A 17,382-nucleotide genomic window follows, 5' to 3' on the forward strand; every position below is an offset into this window, starting at 1 on the left:
TCTATAGATACAATGCCATTCCTGTCAAAATACTAATGGCATTTTTCCAGAAGTAGAGCAAAGCATCCTAAAATTTGCATGGTATCACAAAAGACCCCAAATAGCCAAGCAGTCCTATATTTATTTTTTATTAAGGTATCATTGATATACAATCTAATGAAGATTTCACATGAAAAGCATTGTGGTTACTACATTATTATCCAGTACCCCCCACATCCCATTGCAGTCATTGTCCATCAGTGTAGAAATATGCCACAGAGTCACTACTTGTCTTCTCTGTGCTACACTGTCTTCCCTGTGATCCTCCCAAACACAATGTGTGCCAATCATAATACCCCTAAATCCCCTTCTCCCTTCTTCCCTACCCTCCCTCCCCCATCCCTCCCCTTTGGTAACCACTAGTCCCTTCTTGGAGTCTGTGAGTCTGCTGCTGTTTTGTTCCTTCAGTTTTGCTTCATTGTTATACTCCACAAATGAGGGAAATCGTATGGTATTTTTCTTCTGCCTGGACGATTTCACTGACCATAATACCCTCCACCTGCATCCATGTTGTTGCAAATGATAGGATTCGTTTTCTTTTTATAGTGGATAAAATTCCATTGTGTATATGTACCACATCTTCTTTATCCATTGATCTACTGATGGACACTTAGATTGCTTCTGTATCTTGGCTATTGTAAATAGTGCTACAGTAAACATTGGGTTGCATGTATCTTTTTGAATCTGAGATCTTGCTTTCTTTGGGTAAATTCCTAGGAGTGGAATTCCTGGATCAAATGGTATTTCTATTCTTAGTTTTTTGAGGCACCTCCATGTAACTTTCCCTAATGGTTGAACTAATTTACATTCCCAACAGCAGTGTAGGAGGGTTCCCCTTTCTCCACATTCTCACCAGCATTTGTTATTCCTTATCTTTTGGATGTTGGCCATCCTAACTGGTGTGAGGTGATATTTCATTGTGGTTTCAATTTGCATTTCCCTGATAATTGGCAGTGTGGAGCATCCTCTCATGTGCCTGTTGGCCATCTTAATTTTTTCTTTGGAGAAGTGTCCATTCATATCCTCTGCCCATTTTTTAATTGGATAATTTGCTTTTTGGGTGTTGAGGCATGTGAGTTCTTTATATAGTTTGGATTTTAACCACTTGTTGAATATGGCATTTACAAATACATTCTTCCGTACTGTAGGATGCCTTTTTGTTCTGTTGATGTTGTCCTTTGCTTTACAAAAGCTTTTTAGCTTGATGTCATCACATTTGTTCATTTTTTATTTTGTTTTCCTTGCCTGAGGAGATGCATTCAGGAAAAAGTTTCTCATGTTTATATTCAAGAGATTTTTGCCTATGTTTTTTTGTAATATGTTTATGGTTTCATGACTTACATTCAGATCTTTGATCCATTTCAAGTTTACTTTTGTGTATGCGGATAGACAATAATCCAGTTTCATTCTCTTGCATGTAGCTGTCCAGTGTTCCCAAAGTGAGTTTTTGAAGATGCTGTCATTTCCATTTGTAGTCCATGGCCCCATTATCATATATTAATATACCATATTTGCTTGGGTTTATATCTGGGTTGTCTAGTCTGTTCCATTGGTCTGTGGGTCTGTTCTTGTGCCAGTACCAAATTGTCTTGATTACTGTAGCTTTGTAGTAGAGCTTGAAATCAGGGATTGTAATCCCTCCAGGTTTACTCTTCCTTCTCAGGACTGTTTTGGCTATTCGGGGTCTTTTGTGGTTCCATATGAATTTTATAATGATTTGCTCTAGTTTGTTGAAGAATGCCATTGGTATTTTGATAGGGGTTGCATTGAATCTATAGATTGCTTTAGGCAGGCTTTAGGCCATTTTGACAATATTAATTCTTCCTATCAATGAGCATGGGATGTATTTCCATTTATTGGTATCTTCTTTAATTTCTGTCATGAATGTCTTGTAGTTTTCAGGGTATAGGTCTTTCACTTCCTTGTATTTTATTCTTTTGGATGCAACTGTGACTAGAATTGTTTTCCTGATTTCTCTTTCTGCTAGTTCATTGTTAGTATATAGGAATGCAACAGATTTCTGTATTGATTTTGTATCCTGCAACTTTGCTGAATTCAGATATTAGTTTTAGTAGTTTTGGGGTGGATTCTTTAGGGTTTTTTATGTACAATAACATGTCATCTGTACACAGTGACAATTTAACTTCTTCCTTACCAATCTGGATGCCTTTTATTTCTTTGTGTCATCTAATTGTGGTGGGTAAGACCTCCAGTAATGTGTCAAATAAAAGTGGTGAGAGTGGGCATCCTTGTCTTGTTCCCTATCTTAAAGGAAAAGCTTTCAGGTTTTCACTGTTAAATATGTTGTGGTCTGTGGGTTTGCCATATATGGCCTTTATTATGTTGAGGTACTTGCCCTCTATACCCATTTTGTTGAGAATTTTTATTATGAATGGATGTTGAATTTTGTCAAATGCTTTTTCAGGTTCTACGTAGATGATCATGTGATATTTGTACTTCTTTGTGTTAATGTGGTGTATAGTGTTGATGGGTTTTCTAATATTGTACCATCCTTGCATCCCTCGAATAAATCTGACTTGATCACGATGGATGATCTTTTTGATATATTATCGAATTTGGTTTGCTAATGTTTTGTTAAAAATTTTTACATCTATCTTCATCAAGGATGTCAGTTTGTAATTTTCTTTTTTTGTGGTGTCTCTGCCTAGTTTTGGTACTAGAGTGATGCCAGTCTCATAGAATTACTTGGGAAGTATTTCCTTCTCTTCTAGTTTTTGGAAAATTTTAAGGAGGATTGGTATTAGTTCTTCACTAAATGTTTCATAAAATTCATCAGTGAAGCCATCTGTGCCAGGAGTTTTGTTCTTAGGTAATTTTTTGATTACCAGTTCAATTATGTTGCTGGTAATTGGTCTCCTAGGATTTTCTGTTTCTTCTTGGGTCAGCCGTGGAGTAGCCAAGCCGTCTTGTAAGAAGAACACATCAAGTAGTATGCTCCCTGACTTCAACTGTATTACAAAGCAATAAAAATGGTAGTGGCACAAGAATAGATACATACACCAATGGTACAGAATAGATAAACCAAAAATAAACCCACACTCATATGATCTGTTAGTATATGACAAAGAAGGCATGAGTATACAATGGTCAATGACAGTTTCTTCAATAAATAGTTTTGGGAAAACTGGACATCTGCATGCAAGATAATGCAATGGGAGCTTTACCTTATACCATATAGAAAAATAAACAAAATAGATTAAACACCTAACTATAAGATGTGAAACCTTAAAACTCCTAGAAGAAAACATAAGACACTAAACTCTTGGACATTAATATTAGATATTTCTTTTGTATAAGTTTCCCCAGGGAAGGGAAATAAAAGTAGAAAAAGGAGTAGGACTACCTTAAACTGAAAGTTTCTGCAAAGCAATGGTAACTTCAATAAAATGAAAAGGCAGTCCACTCTATGGGACAATATATTTGCAAATGGTATATATGATAAGGGCTAATATATCCAAAATTTCTAAAGAACTTATACAACTCAACACCAGAAAAGCAAGTGATTCAATTAAAACAATGAGCAGAGGACCTGAATATACAATTTTTTAAAGAAGACATGCACATGCCCATATGTGCATGAAAGGTGCTCAACATCACTAATCATCAGGTAATGCCAATCTAAATTATAGTAAGATATCACCTCACATCATCCAGGATGGTAGTATCAATAAAATAAAAAATGAAAAGTGGTGGTGCGGATGTGGATAAAGGGAATCCTGGTATACTGCTGGTGGGGGTTTAAATTGATGTAGCCACTACAGAAAGCAATAGGAGGTTTCTCAAAAAAGAAAATTTATATACTGTGTGACCCAGCAATTCAATTTTTGGGAATTTACCAGTGGAAAAAGAAATCATTAATTTGAAGAAGATATTTATACCCTTATGTTTATTGCATAACAAAATATGATAGCCAACATCTGGGAGCAATGGAAGTTCCATCGATAGCTGAATGGATAAATAAGGTGTGCTACATATATACAGTGTGATATTATTCAGCCATAAAAAAAGAAGGAAACTTGCTATTTGAGAGAATGTGGATGGGCCTAGAGAGTATTATGGTATACAAGTGATACAAGTGATACAAGTCAAAGAAAGATGAATACCCTTTGTGTGCCATGTGGAACCTTAAAAACAAAAGAAACAACATAGAACTGGACTCTTATAAGCACAGAAAACAGACAAGTTGGTTATCATGTGACAGTGAGAGCAGGTGAAATAGGTGAAGGGTATAAAGAGGTGCAAACTTCAGTTTATAAAATAACCTAGTCACAGGGATGGAATTATGGCATAGGCAATACACCTCATAATATTTTATATGGTGATAGATTGTTACTACTCTTACGGTGAGCATTTAGTAATATATATAATTGAAGAATGACTAAGTTCACCTGAAACCAATATAACATATATAAACTATATTCCAACTTAAAAAATGATTGATTGATGACTAAGTGGAATAAATCAAAAAGGAATTATAAAATTAAAAAACACACAAAAAAAACCTCCCTTAAAATTTCATAGAAAGTATAACATGATCAGTATACTGTTTTCTGTGGACATTTTCTCATAACAGAAGCCTGTAATCTCTTATTCAAGCCATTACTCTTAACACTCAAAATTAGGGAAGACAAGTAAAACTTTATTGAAAACAAAACAAAAAATCCTGCTCTTATTATCATAGACATGCCTTCTATTTAGGTATATTCACTTCCTGTATGTATTTTATTTTAATTTTTGTGTGAAGGCCAACAATAAATTGCACAAGTCTTAATGCATAGTTTGTTGAATTTGGCATGTGTATACACTCATGTAACCACCTAGATCAAGATATCAAACATTATATTTTGCCCCCCTCACCTGATTCACCAGTCCCCTTCCCTTCCTCTCCCATGGGAAACACCAAGTCTGTTCTCTGTGCTTATGAGTCTATTTCTGTTTGGTTTCTTTGTTCATTTGTTTTGTTTTTAGATTGCACATATAAGTGAACTCATACGATATTTTTCTTTCTCTATCTTGACTTAGTTCATATAGCATAACACCCTCTAGGTCTATCCACATTGTTGCAAATGGCGAGATTCCACTCTCTTTCATGGCTGATTAATATCCCATTTTATATACCGCATCTTGTTTATCCATTTAGCTATTGATGAGCAATTTAGGTTATTTCCATAGGTTGGATATTGTAAGTAATGCAACAATACACAGGAGAGTGCATATATCTTTTCAAATCAGTGATTTGTTTTCTTTGGATAGATTCCTGAAAGTGGAATTGCTGGGTCATATAATATTTCTACTTTTAGTTTCTTGAGAAGCTGCCCATGGCTTTCCATAGTGGCTGCACCAATTTACATTCCCACCAGCAGTATATGGGAGTCCCCGTTTCTCCACATCCAACTGAAGATGTGTTACTTTTTGTCATGTTGATAGCCATCCTGACTGGTGTGAGAGATATGATTAGCCATGTTGTGCATCTTTTCATATGTCTGTTGGCCATCTGTGTATCTTCTTTGGCAAACTGTCTATTCAGGTCTTCTGTCCAATTTTTTTGTAACTATAGAAACCATGTAATTAGTATATGTTCATATTATTAGCATTACATATTAGAATAAGCATTTATATGATTAACCTTAGACTATGATATGTAAAAATTATAAGTAATAATTGCAGATTTAAAATTACAATGTATTTTAGTTATTTTTATTTAAATGAGAACATGTTGTTGTTGTTTTTCACTCCAGGGAGATTCTGTGCAAGCAGGTGATGACTCACCATTCTCAGATTCTGTTACCTTGGAACAAACTACAAGTAACATTGGTGGGTCCAGTGGACGTGTTAGTCTGTGGATGCAGTGGGTGCTCCCTAAAATTACTGTAAAGCTCTTTGCTCCGCATCCTGAAAATAAAGGCTCAGGTACAGGATTACTTTTCTTCTTTACTGAAAAGATAAAATATTAAACATTGTTTGTAGAATAAATGGTAGACTTAATTTTGTTTATTATTGTCATTTAAATTAAATAAACATCGCTGGCTCTAATACAAGTGATTTCTATTAGCAATATCAACATATTGAATGTAATACCTGAAATTTTTCCTGTTTATATTAAAATGTATTCCAGAAGCCATGAGGTAATTTCTTCGATGATCATATTGATACATTATAGCATTGTCACTCAAAGTGTTGCAAATATAAAGTGGAATCAGATACAGCAATTCAGATATTAACTGTGATTTCCTCTGTCTTGAAATAGGTATATTATGTTAATTCCGAGAACTATATTTATATTAATTTTCTTATTATTGCAGACTCTTAATGATTCTAAAGTCTCAGGCCCTCTGTAAATGTCAAGGATATATATATATATATATATATATATATATATATATATATATATATATATATATATATATATCAGCATTAAATGCAAATAGAAAGTTTTAGTGAGAACTGTGAGGCCTATACTGACATTAGTGTTTGCTTCTTTATTGCAGAACTTTGTATAGTCAGTGAACTAGAAGATCTCAGTGCTTCCATAGATGTCCAGGATGTATATACCAAAGTGAAATGTAAAATAGAAAGTTTCAATATTGATCACTATAGAAGCAGGTAAATAATGAATAATGAATATGGGAAGACTATAATTTTCTTTGAACAAAACCTGTATAAGAATTATTATATTTTAATTTGATAAGCTATTTTTTAAAAATATTATACTTATTCCCAAAGAGGTTTCTTAACAAAAAAATGGTTAATTTTACTTGATAATCATTTACATATGAATATAATAAAGTTTTATTCATAAGATGGCAAATCCATTCAGAAGTATTCACATTGCCATATTAAACAAAATAGGCTGCTTTTACTAGTCACCTGACACAGTGTGTTGTGATGTGATATATTTACTAAGACTCCTGGGACATAGTTGATAGCTAAAGCTTTTGCTATATACACCCCATCAATTCCCTATACCAGAGATTGAAATGGAGCCACATCTTATGTTCGTTTGCACTTAGGAGACATACCTTATCTCATCTGTGGTTAACATACATTGAAGTATGGTGGTGGGTGTTCCTAAAACCATATTTTTCCTTCCCTAGTACATTTCTATCAAAATTTTAATTATAAACAAATCGTATTTGCTTATAATAATAATCATTGGTGGTAAAAAAAAAGTAAAGTGTTAAATATTTCATAAAACTATATAACAATTTTTTCATTAATTTTTTCAAAATAGAAATATAAGTGCTTTCTGGTTTTTTTGCTTTATACTACTACCCTGGAGTTTGTTTTTTTTAAATTAAATATAATTCACATACCATAAAACTCAAGCATGTGTTTTTAAGTTTATTTTTTAAACAGCATCGTATTTTCAATTTCATATTATTTTGGCTTAGAAACAGCCTTGAAGTCCAAATTTTCCTGGATTCATTATATTTATTCAAGAATAATTTATTGAATGCACAGGTTTCTGCACCATTATTGCTGCTTTATATAACCTCAAAACAGTTTTTTAATTTAATAGGCTTCTAATTCTACATTAAAAACATTTGAATTTTTATTCTTTATTACATATATCATATCAGATCAGTCACAGCTGAAAAATTGTGTCATAAATGTGAAGTTCAAAATATTTTATTGGATATATATAAGACCTGTTATAGTAGTATTCTTTCCAAGCATAGCATTATTTTTGTTCTGTTAACAGTGAATTATTAATTGATTTTTGATAATGGGATGTTTAACTTTTAAGTACCTTTTTGAATGGTATATCTATACAAAATGATCTTTGTAAATGATCTATGACACTTATATTCTAGAATTAATTTCTTGATGTGAATATTGCAGTCTATGTTCTAGATGACTTTACTGTTATATTTGTATAAGTTTTATATATTTAGATAATTTATTCATTCATATAATGGAAATATCTGTTAAGTGTGTATTATGTGCCAGGCACTATTCCAAGCACTGAGGATATAGTGCTTAACAAAAATAAACATAAATAATTCCTTTCTGAATCTTAACAGTCTCATGGGTGGAAAAGAAAGAAAGAACCAATCAAATAAATATACAATTTACCATTAAGATAAATGCCTCTTTGTAAAACTACCATGCTATGATGCTAATATAAGTTGTTCTATTGATTGCATTGTTAGATCCACGTTTTAGTTCAGTGTAGTGTTGTTTACATCATAACTTTTGAAATGGTTAAATATGCTCAATTTTTTTAACTCAGAAAAATTGAAGAGAATAGATAAGGTGAACTTATGTTTTCCAGGCCAGGGGAAGGTTGGCAGTCAGGACATTTTGAAGGAGTATTTCTACAGTGCAAAGAAAAACCTGTGGTGAGACTCATTTAGTAATTATAATTTTTGAAAATATATTATAAGCCGTTTATCTTTGTTCTTTCATGCAATAGGACTAATGGTTACAAAAATTAGAGCTCAGAGTAAATTCTTTTTGACCTGTTCTTTCAGGATTACATTATTAAATAAAACTGTTATTCCTTTAAGCTGCTTGTGTTTTGTAACCATTTTCCTGTTATAGCAATTAAGTTTTCCAAAGGCTAACGTAGGGTTACTTTTATTAATATACTTTATCATTAATGTATTGTTGTGTTAACTTTTTAGAAATGTTCCCATTCATAAGTAAGTTCATGCGGGATCGTCCTTCATCATGAACTAAAAGTAGTAATTTTACACTAAAAACAATGATTATTTTTGTTTACTCTCATTAACAATGCTTTTGCAGAAGATGGTCCAGACAGAGGCTATATCTTGCAGTGGCTCAAACCTAAATCTTTGCAAACTTGAGCAGAATTTAAATTATCCAGATTTTTTTGCTTATGGCTTTTATCGCTTTTTGTCTTTTCACCTTCTTTGCTCCTGTCCATCACCTCAAGCCTTGGGGAAGAGTGTTGGTCTCTGGGGCATTGTGGAGGTGTCTTCCTTTCCTGTACTGACAAGCTGAACAGACGCACCTTGTTGGTTCGACCCATCACCAAGCAGGACCCTTTCAGTAATTGCTCTGGCTTCTTTCCTTCTGTAAGAAATCATTTTTAAATTATGCTACAGAACTCCCATTAACAGGAACCCAGAGAAGCAATTGAAGTATCCATAGAGTCAACTCTTGATTTTCATCTCCCTCAATATCATCCACATAGTAAATGAACTATAGTGTATTTTTAAATTATAGACTGATTTTCCACTATAATTTGTTTCTGGGTTACTTGCATATGCTATTTGTACTCTGGTTTTCTAATTATGAACTAATTTTACCATCAGCATAAGAAAGTCAAATTAAGACATTAAAATATAATGTTTTTTAAATTGTGCATGCATTGAATGATCAAGAGTTGACCATACCGCTTTTGTCATTTCTACTATGATTCTTATTTAAATTGCTATTTTTTCCTTCCTATTATTATGCCATTGCTTTCTCACAACCAATTCAAAATACCTTATTTAGTGCTCTCTTGAATCTGGACAGGGCTGTACATCTATCATTGACTGGATAGAAGATGAACACTAGACTGTACATAAGTGGCTTTTAGAAGTTTAGAACCTTGTTTTTCCTAATGCTACAATATAACTGAATATCTTATTAAGCTAATACATTTAATGGAATTACTTAAGTCAATGAAGATGCATATAATTTAAAAATATTAAAAGTAATTATCACAATGGTAATAGCAATTCTCTTAAAAATTTATTTAGTACAAATGTTACTAGATATTCTCTTAGCCTGTGTGAACTATTTGCTTATTTTTCCCCTCTTGTAGTTAAAAAGGTATTTAAGATCTATGTATTTAAAAAGATTATAAAAACTAACCAAATACTTAAATAATAATGGTCCTAGAGTTAATGTTCACTACTATATTTGCATAGCAAATACTATTTTCTGATTTGATTTTTGAATTTTTTCTAGCCTACCTTGGAAAAAAAAAAGTCTCTAAGTTTGGTTTTTATGTCAGTGGAAGTTCTGTTTAGATTTATTTTCTTCTCTTTGAATGTTCATTAGTGTCCATGAGAAACATTCTTAATAATTTTAGCATGTTCCTGAAAGGAAAAACGAATTACTATTAATGCCTTCAAAAATTTTTTGCTGTTTTTCTAAATTTTAAATTTTTATAAACATTTCTTTAGTTATCAGTTTTTGAACTTTTCATTTTAAATAGTACAAAATATTATTAGTATATGAGAAGTAATATTTAGATTAGCTGTAGCTAGTATTCATACTTTCATTTTTTCCCCCTTGTGTTAAGGGAGGGGCACAGCAGCTCAGCAAGCAAACTTTCTTTCATGGGAGTTTACCTTTCAAGAGTAACTACATTCAATATGTTTAAAAATATTTTTCCAAATCAAAATACTTACACATTGAAACACCTTTTATACTATTTGCAGACTTCAGATGTTTCCATTAATGAAGATTTCATTTGGGTTATTTACATTATTGGTTGATTCTACCCTCCTCCCCAAAGTTCAGCTTAGACACCTACAGACAATCAGTGTTGTTGTGGCCTCTTCCACTAGGGCCATACCACTGCCACCCTTCGCCATCCACTGTTTCCTGAAGCCTGGCAGCATGGGGGAAAGACTGGTAGCATTGTTTCTTACTGTGTTTCCTTTTGTTTTGACTATAGAAAGCAGAAGGGAAGGGAGATTACAATAGAGGCAGTTAGAAAGTTGGAAAACAGTACAAAATGCTCTGAACATAGGGCAATTAAAAGAAAATATATATTGCACATCCATTTAATGACTGTTTCAAGTTTTTTTAATGGTCATAAAATTAACTTAAAAAAAGTATATTAAGGGAAAATGTTATTAACCCATTCTTTACAGTCCTGATTAAAAACAAAATTCACGGTGCTAACTGAATTGCGTACTGTTTTTCTCTCACCATGCCATTGGGTGATAGGCATCAATAAGAGAGGAATAAAATGGAAGCAAAATGGAGGTTTACTAATGATGGGATAACATAGTCTCAAGACACATTGCTGCTTTGCTACTCCTAACTTTTTCTTCCTTTCTATGTGACTATATTTCCTTTTATTTTTCTTCTTCCTCACTTCACTAACTCTTTTAACATCACTCTTTGGACCCTAATAACCTAAACAACTTTATCAGTCCTTGGGAAAGGAGGTTGGGAATATGGAGTATAAAAATTTAACTCTAATTTTGTGTTGGGTAATTTGCAACATAGGATTTTATATACATTGATGGGTTCACAAAACCTTTCTCAGGATCTGTACTTTCAGTATGTTGAGAAATACAAAGTATGCATTTCACTTTACTCTTAAAACTATGCTATTTTACTATAATTTTTTTATAGTGTGCAGTTTGAACATGAGTTAATTGAAGAAGCTTAGTCTGAAATAGTATATATATTAATGTAATATTAATCCCAAGGAATATGAATTGTTGGAAAGTTCATAGTTATTTTTTGTAAGTAACATGATAGCCATTGAAAACAGGAAAGTTCTAAAAACAGATGTTTTATTTTTGTGTCATGTTACCATTTCCAGTAAACATGCAGTAAATGTTTAGTTCATTTATCAAAGCATGGTATCAATAAAGCTCTTTTTATGGGCTCAGTCTTCATATAAATTAGCCAAATTATCAAAGCAAAAGCTCTGCTCCTTAAATGTTAAGCAAAATCAATTATCTTTTCTATTCATTTTGTTGATTACAAATGGAAATAGATAATGTGGTTATTTCAATTTCACCTCCATAAACAACCCTTCTGTGTATATTTTGATAGCATATTACTACTCTTAATGAAAAATTGTCAAGATTGAAAAGTTAAAATCTAGAGATGATCTGTTCCACATTCTGAAAAACAGAAAATTTATTTTTACTTTTCTGTAATAACAGAAAATGTGGAAATCACAGACACAGGCACAAAGAGATAACCTCTCTTAAGATCTAGAACTAGAACTCAGGATTCCTAACTTTATGCTTAGTCATTCTAACAGTCTTAGAAGGTTTTGCCCCATCTACAGAATTAATCATTAATGTGTTCATTAAGAGGTGTAGACATAATAAAAGTTTATAATACCAACTGAGATCATTTTCTATTTTCAAATAATTTCTTTTTTTTAATTAAATGTGTATTGTGATTTCCTTTTTCTGGAACAGACAACTGCAAAGCTTCTAGATGGCTCTCATCAGCAGCATGGATTTCTCTCTTTGACATATACAAAAGCTGTAACAAAAAATGTCCGCCACAAGTTAACATCAAGAAATGAGCGAAGAAGTTTTCATAAGTTATCTGAAGGTTTAACGGATGGTTCCCCTCATTTTCTTCATGAAATTCTTCTTTCAGCACAAGCTTTTGATATTGTCCTTTGTTTTCCTTTACTTAATGCCATTGCAAGTATATTTCAAGCAAAACTACCAAGGACCCAAAAAGAGAAAAGAAAATCTCCTGGTCAGCCTATGAGGACCCATACACTGACTTCACGCAATTTACCTTTGATTTATATCAACACAAGTGTAATTAGAATTTTTGTTCCAAAAACAGAAGAAATGCAGGCAACTATTGAAGGTATTGTCTTCAGAAGTTCTTTTTATGGTTTGCTCTTAAATAACTTTCAGCTTAGGACTTTAGTTTTCTTTTTTTTTTTTTTTCAATATGGTATAATTGGCTGTAGTTTGCAGTTCGGTGTCTTTTAGGAAGAATAAGCATGTTAAAGTCATTCTACAACTAAATCTTTTAAGAGATATGTTAGAATACTGGATATGTTTCTGTCTTTATTGCTAAAGTAAGAAGTAGAATTTTTTCTTCAGGGCTCTTGCTAATAAAGCTTGTTCTTTCTGTCATTTGTTTTATTAAATTCAAATATTGGGTTCTATATACCTAAAATAACTAAAAATTAGTTAAAAAAATTAGCCAATATACCAAGATTTTTATGGGTTCTTTCAGGCTCCTAAGTGCCCACTGAAATTATTATAGGTTTTAAAATGAAGGGAATTGATAATCCTACTGCTTCCACCGAAGAGTGACTTAAAAATTTTTAGTTTCCTCCATGCAATTAAAGAATGAGGAATTTTAAGGATTTTGAGTGAAGTTATAGCACAGTGGTTAATGGTATAGACTTTGGAATTATGGAGACTTGAGTTTAATCCCAGCCTTTCCAGTTATGAACTGAAATCTTGAGCAAGTTAGTCAAAAGTTCCTGTGTGTAAAATGGTAATAATGGGCCTTATTGATAGCTTACTTTCCAATGATGACTGCCTGAGACTATGTACACTCTGCCAATCCCATAGCAACTCCCTATGAGAGTCTTACCAGAAGAAGGTTGTGTCCTTTCTTTTAAAGTAGGATTTCTGGAATTCCCACATTTCACTACTGCTTACAACTCGTTGGCCAAAACCTAAGTCATGTGGCTACATCCCAATGTAAGAGAGGCTGAGAAACATTACCTGGGTGGTGGGTGCCCAGCTAATTAATTAAGGCCCTGTGAATTTGAGAAAGAAGAGACAATGGATATTTGAGGGATAGATAATTGCCTCTGCTATGTGGGAACTGCAAAACTCTTTGATTTTTCCTTTTAGTTAGAGGGGGAAGATGTAAATGGTCAGTGATAATAAATAACAATAACAAAAAGAGACCCACTTGCATTCTCTTTCTTTGCAGAGTCTAGTGTATCTCTTGCTCTCTCTTCCAAAGACAAATGATCTTATTAGGGAAGTATTCTGCCTAATTCATCAATAATCAAGATTTATTCAAAGTAATGTTTTTCAACATTTCTACATAAAAAAAATTGTAGAGCTGTATAGTTTCTAGTTATCAAGATGTATAGAGATAAATTCAGTGTATTATACTTACAGATTCCTATTCTTTTCATTCTAAGTTTTGCTAGGAACCGTCATAAAATGGATTACTTTGAGCTGTGAAATTAGTATTTTCTGCATATTCTATATTCTGACAGCATTCTACAGTTTTCGTCTGTTCAGATGGTTTGTCGAAACATATGTACGGTAAAGAATACAGTCTTTATTGAGCAATTACAGTGACATGAGAAGCAAACCACTAACCAGAAAAGATGCTATATATTCATTGCAGAGACAATGACTTTTATGCTTTTTCCTTTATTATTGTCATTATTATGTGAATATGTAATGAATGTTTAGGTAATATAATTCATATTTAAGTTACATAGGTTAAAAAAGAAACCTACGTTTTCACACAGTTCTCTGAGAACCAAGTTGAGAGTCATAATAATATTTTCTCATAACCATACAAGAAGAGGAACAGACATAAAAGGTTACTGAAATTTTAAAACCATATTTTTGATTTTCCAACTGAGAACTGGGGGAAACACTATCAAAAAAAATAGTTTGGCTTTGTAATTACAAAGTTAATTATTCATTATTTTGGGAAATTAATCATAAAATTAATCATTGCTTTGTGAAGAGTCAGGAGTAGTACACTAAATTTTAGAAATAGCATATTACTGTATATTTTACTGCATATTAATGAACTTTTTCCATTAAAATTACAGAAATTTTGTATCTAGATAAAAATAAACACGATATATTACAAAATCTCCAACATTTTTTTAAACAATTAAAGGCATTATTTTTCATAAATATCTCTTAGGTATAAAAACATTCATTTTCCTAACTAAAGCGAGTTCCTATAATTTCTTTTAAAAAGATATTTTAGTAAGCTTTTATGATTTTCTGAAAAATGTGTATGTTCCCATTCCATAATCTAATTGTACTCACTTAAATGTAAACAATTAGTGTTGCTAAAATTTCATTGAAATATAAGGAAAAAGTAATATTGGAGGTGAGAGGTTAGGATGAGGTAGAGAGATATACAGGGAGAATACTCTATGAAAAAATAGGGGAAGGACATGCAGACAAATCAGGAAGTAAAGCAACATATCTGATTGATACTTTTTCATTAGTATAGAAATTCAGTAATTTCATATCATCCTAGGATTATATGACCTAACTGGTCTCTATGTAGCAGTTGCATATTAACTAACCCTATGTTGAGTCCTTTTTCCTCTTACTATCCCCTAGACTATTTTAATTAAAGGCTTCAGACCTTAAGTTTCACACCATAAAATACCAGTATTGATCACAAATACAAATAAAAAAATAAACTAAATGCATATGCTTCTACTCCCATTTAAGCTTTGAAATTAGGTCTAGCAGTATCAGTATGTTGTTTTTTCTAGTTGAGCCAGTCTGGCTAAGACTTTTAAGTAAGTGTCCATTAGTGTTTGTACCAAATCCTTCTGAATCAGACATTTTATCTGTTTGATGTACTGAATGCTTCTGCATGTCCTTGCTGTTAGTATTACAGAGCTCCTTTAAGTATACAGCCCCTTAAGTACAGAGCTCCTTTGTGAGAGAGTTTATATGACTAACTTATTTCACAGTCCATGTCAGTGCCGTAGACCTTAGGTGACTTAGATCACTAGGAGGATCTATTTATAGTGTTAAATGTTTCTGCTTTGACAGAGTTTGCCTATAAAATGTAAAATATCTTGGCCATTGAATTCGAAGTCTTTTTTTCATTTTTATTGTGATAAAATTTCTGTAACAAAATATTTTCCATTTCTAACCATTTTAATTCTATAACAAAATATTTTCCATTTCTAACCATTTTAAATGTACATTAATAGGTTAAGTTACATTAACAATGTTTTATAGCCATCACCACTCTATTTCCAAAATGTTTCATCATCCCAAACACCAGTTCCTACCCTTCAAGCAGTAACTACCCTCAGCCCTTTGTGACCTCTGATTTATTTTCTGTCTCTATGAATTTGCCTTCTCTAGATATTTCAGATAAGTGGAAGCAGAGACTATTTGTCCTCTTGTGTGTGACTTATTTCAGTTAGCATAATGTTTTCAAGGTCCATCTGTGTTGTAGCATGTATCAGAACCTCATTCCTTTTTAGGGTTGAATAATACTGTGTGGATGTAGCACATTCTGTTTATCCATTCAGCTATCAGACACTTAGGTTATTTCTACTTTGGGTTGTCCATTGTGAGTAATGAACACTACTAGCATGCAAGTATCTGTTCGAGCCTATTTTCAGTTCTTTTGGGTGTGAACCTAGCCATGGAAGTGCTGGATCATATAGTAATTCTTTGTTTAGAATTCCATTTTTTCAGGAACTGCCAATCTACTTGAAAGCCCTTCTGACTAGAGCAAGATCTGTGATACTTTCTGAGTAACACGAATGTGCAGGGATAGTTTAGTCAACAAGAAAAGCAATGGGAGCTCACTGATTAAGGGTGGTAGCACCTGTGTGAGCACCTCAGCAATGAGGCAGTTATCAGAAGTTCACTGGTTAACTGTAGCTTCATTTTTCTATCATACTGAGTGATTTGTTGCAACAGTCCTGCACTTCACTGATTTGTGTACATGACAGAAGGAATAAAGTGACTATTTGAGAAAAGGGAAAGAAAAGAACAGCTTTATTTCCTTTGTGTGCTTGTTTGGTTTGTTTGTTGTTTTGGCTTATGTGTTATAACCATTAACTAATACTGAATATCATACAGTTTTGTTGATGTTTTAAATTTCCCATTTGGCTTCTATAATTAAGGAGATCCCCAATTAATTATAATTGCAAAAATATTTCCAGACTTTTATGAAATTATTCTTAAAGATTTTTCTTTTCTTTTTTTAGTGATGTTATAGTGGGATTTTAAGGCATAATTCCAAATTCAAATTCAATGCATAAGTTCTTCCTGAGCAGGTAACCTTTAGTAAGAGCATGTGGGACAGTGGTCTATTGTTTCCAAAGCCATCTTTGGAAAATACAGTCTGCTACATTTCTCTGTGGACTTTTGGTTAATGTTATTCCTTTGCTTATGATGAATCCTTTTTGCAATAAACACCTTTTTTACTGGTATTTTTCATGACTTGAGTGAGTGTATATATAGATATAAATTCCTAGCAATAGGATTGCTATATCAAAGGGCAAATACCTTTAAAATTATATAAGGGATGTCAGATTGTCCTCCTAAATGACTGCACCAGTTTATACTAATTCCTTACTCATTCTAACAGAGGTGTATCAAACTTTTTGGTCTTTTATAGTCCCATAATGAAAAGTCCATCTTTTTTCTAAAGAGTTGCTCATCTTTCCCTTGTCAGTTAATAAGAGCTTTTTGTATCAAGCCTTTTGTCTGACCTGCATTGCATTGTATGTATTTTTTCATTTTTGTTTTTGTTTCTGCCTCTGTGTGTGTGTGTGTGTATGTGTGTATACATGTGCATGCACACATCTTTATGTGCATCTATATTTATATTTACATGTACATATCTTTACTTTTGTCTGTACTTACATCTGTT

At 32.5% G+C, this 17,382-nt stretch overlaps 1 protein-coding gene across 11 annotated transcripts in view; it reads left to right on the forward strand.

Annotated features, from left to right (window-relative positions):
- Window positions 1–17,382, forward strand: part of VPS13B (vacuolar protein sorting 13 homolog B) — an 861,603-nt gene that overhangs the window by 486,670 nt on the left and 357,551 nt on the right. For 9 of the 11 annotated variants that reach the window (XM_073229878.1, XM_073229877.1, XM_073229880.1 and 6 more), the window contains 4 exons: window positions 5,799–5,970; window positions 6,549–6,663; window positions 8,960–9,101; window positions 12,195–12,603. In XM_073229878.1, the coding sequence (XP_073085979.1) occupies window positions 5,799–5,970; window positions 6,549–6,663; window positions 8,960–9,101; window positions 12,195–12,603 (838 nt within the window). Of the gene's footprint in view, window positions 1–5,798; window positions 5,971–6,548; window positions 6,664–8,335; window positions 8,403–8,959; window positions 9,102–12,194; window positions 12,604–17,382 lie in introns of those variants that run through there. The other 2 variants (XR_012128333.1, XM_073229881.1) reach the window with 2 other exon arrangements.

This window comes from Manis javanica, chromosome 2 (assembly GCF_040802235.1).
Source record: "Manis javanica isolate MJ-LG chromosome 2, MJ_LKY, whole genome shotgun sequence".
NCBI classification, from domain to species: domain Eukaryota; kingdom Metazoa; phylum Chordata; class Mammalia; order Pholidota; family Manidae; genus Manis; species Manis javanica.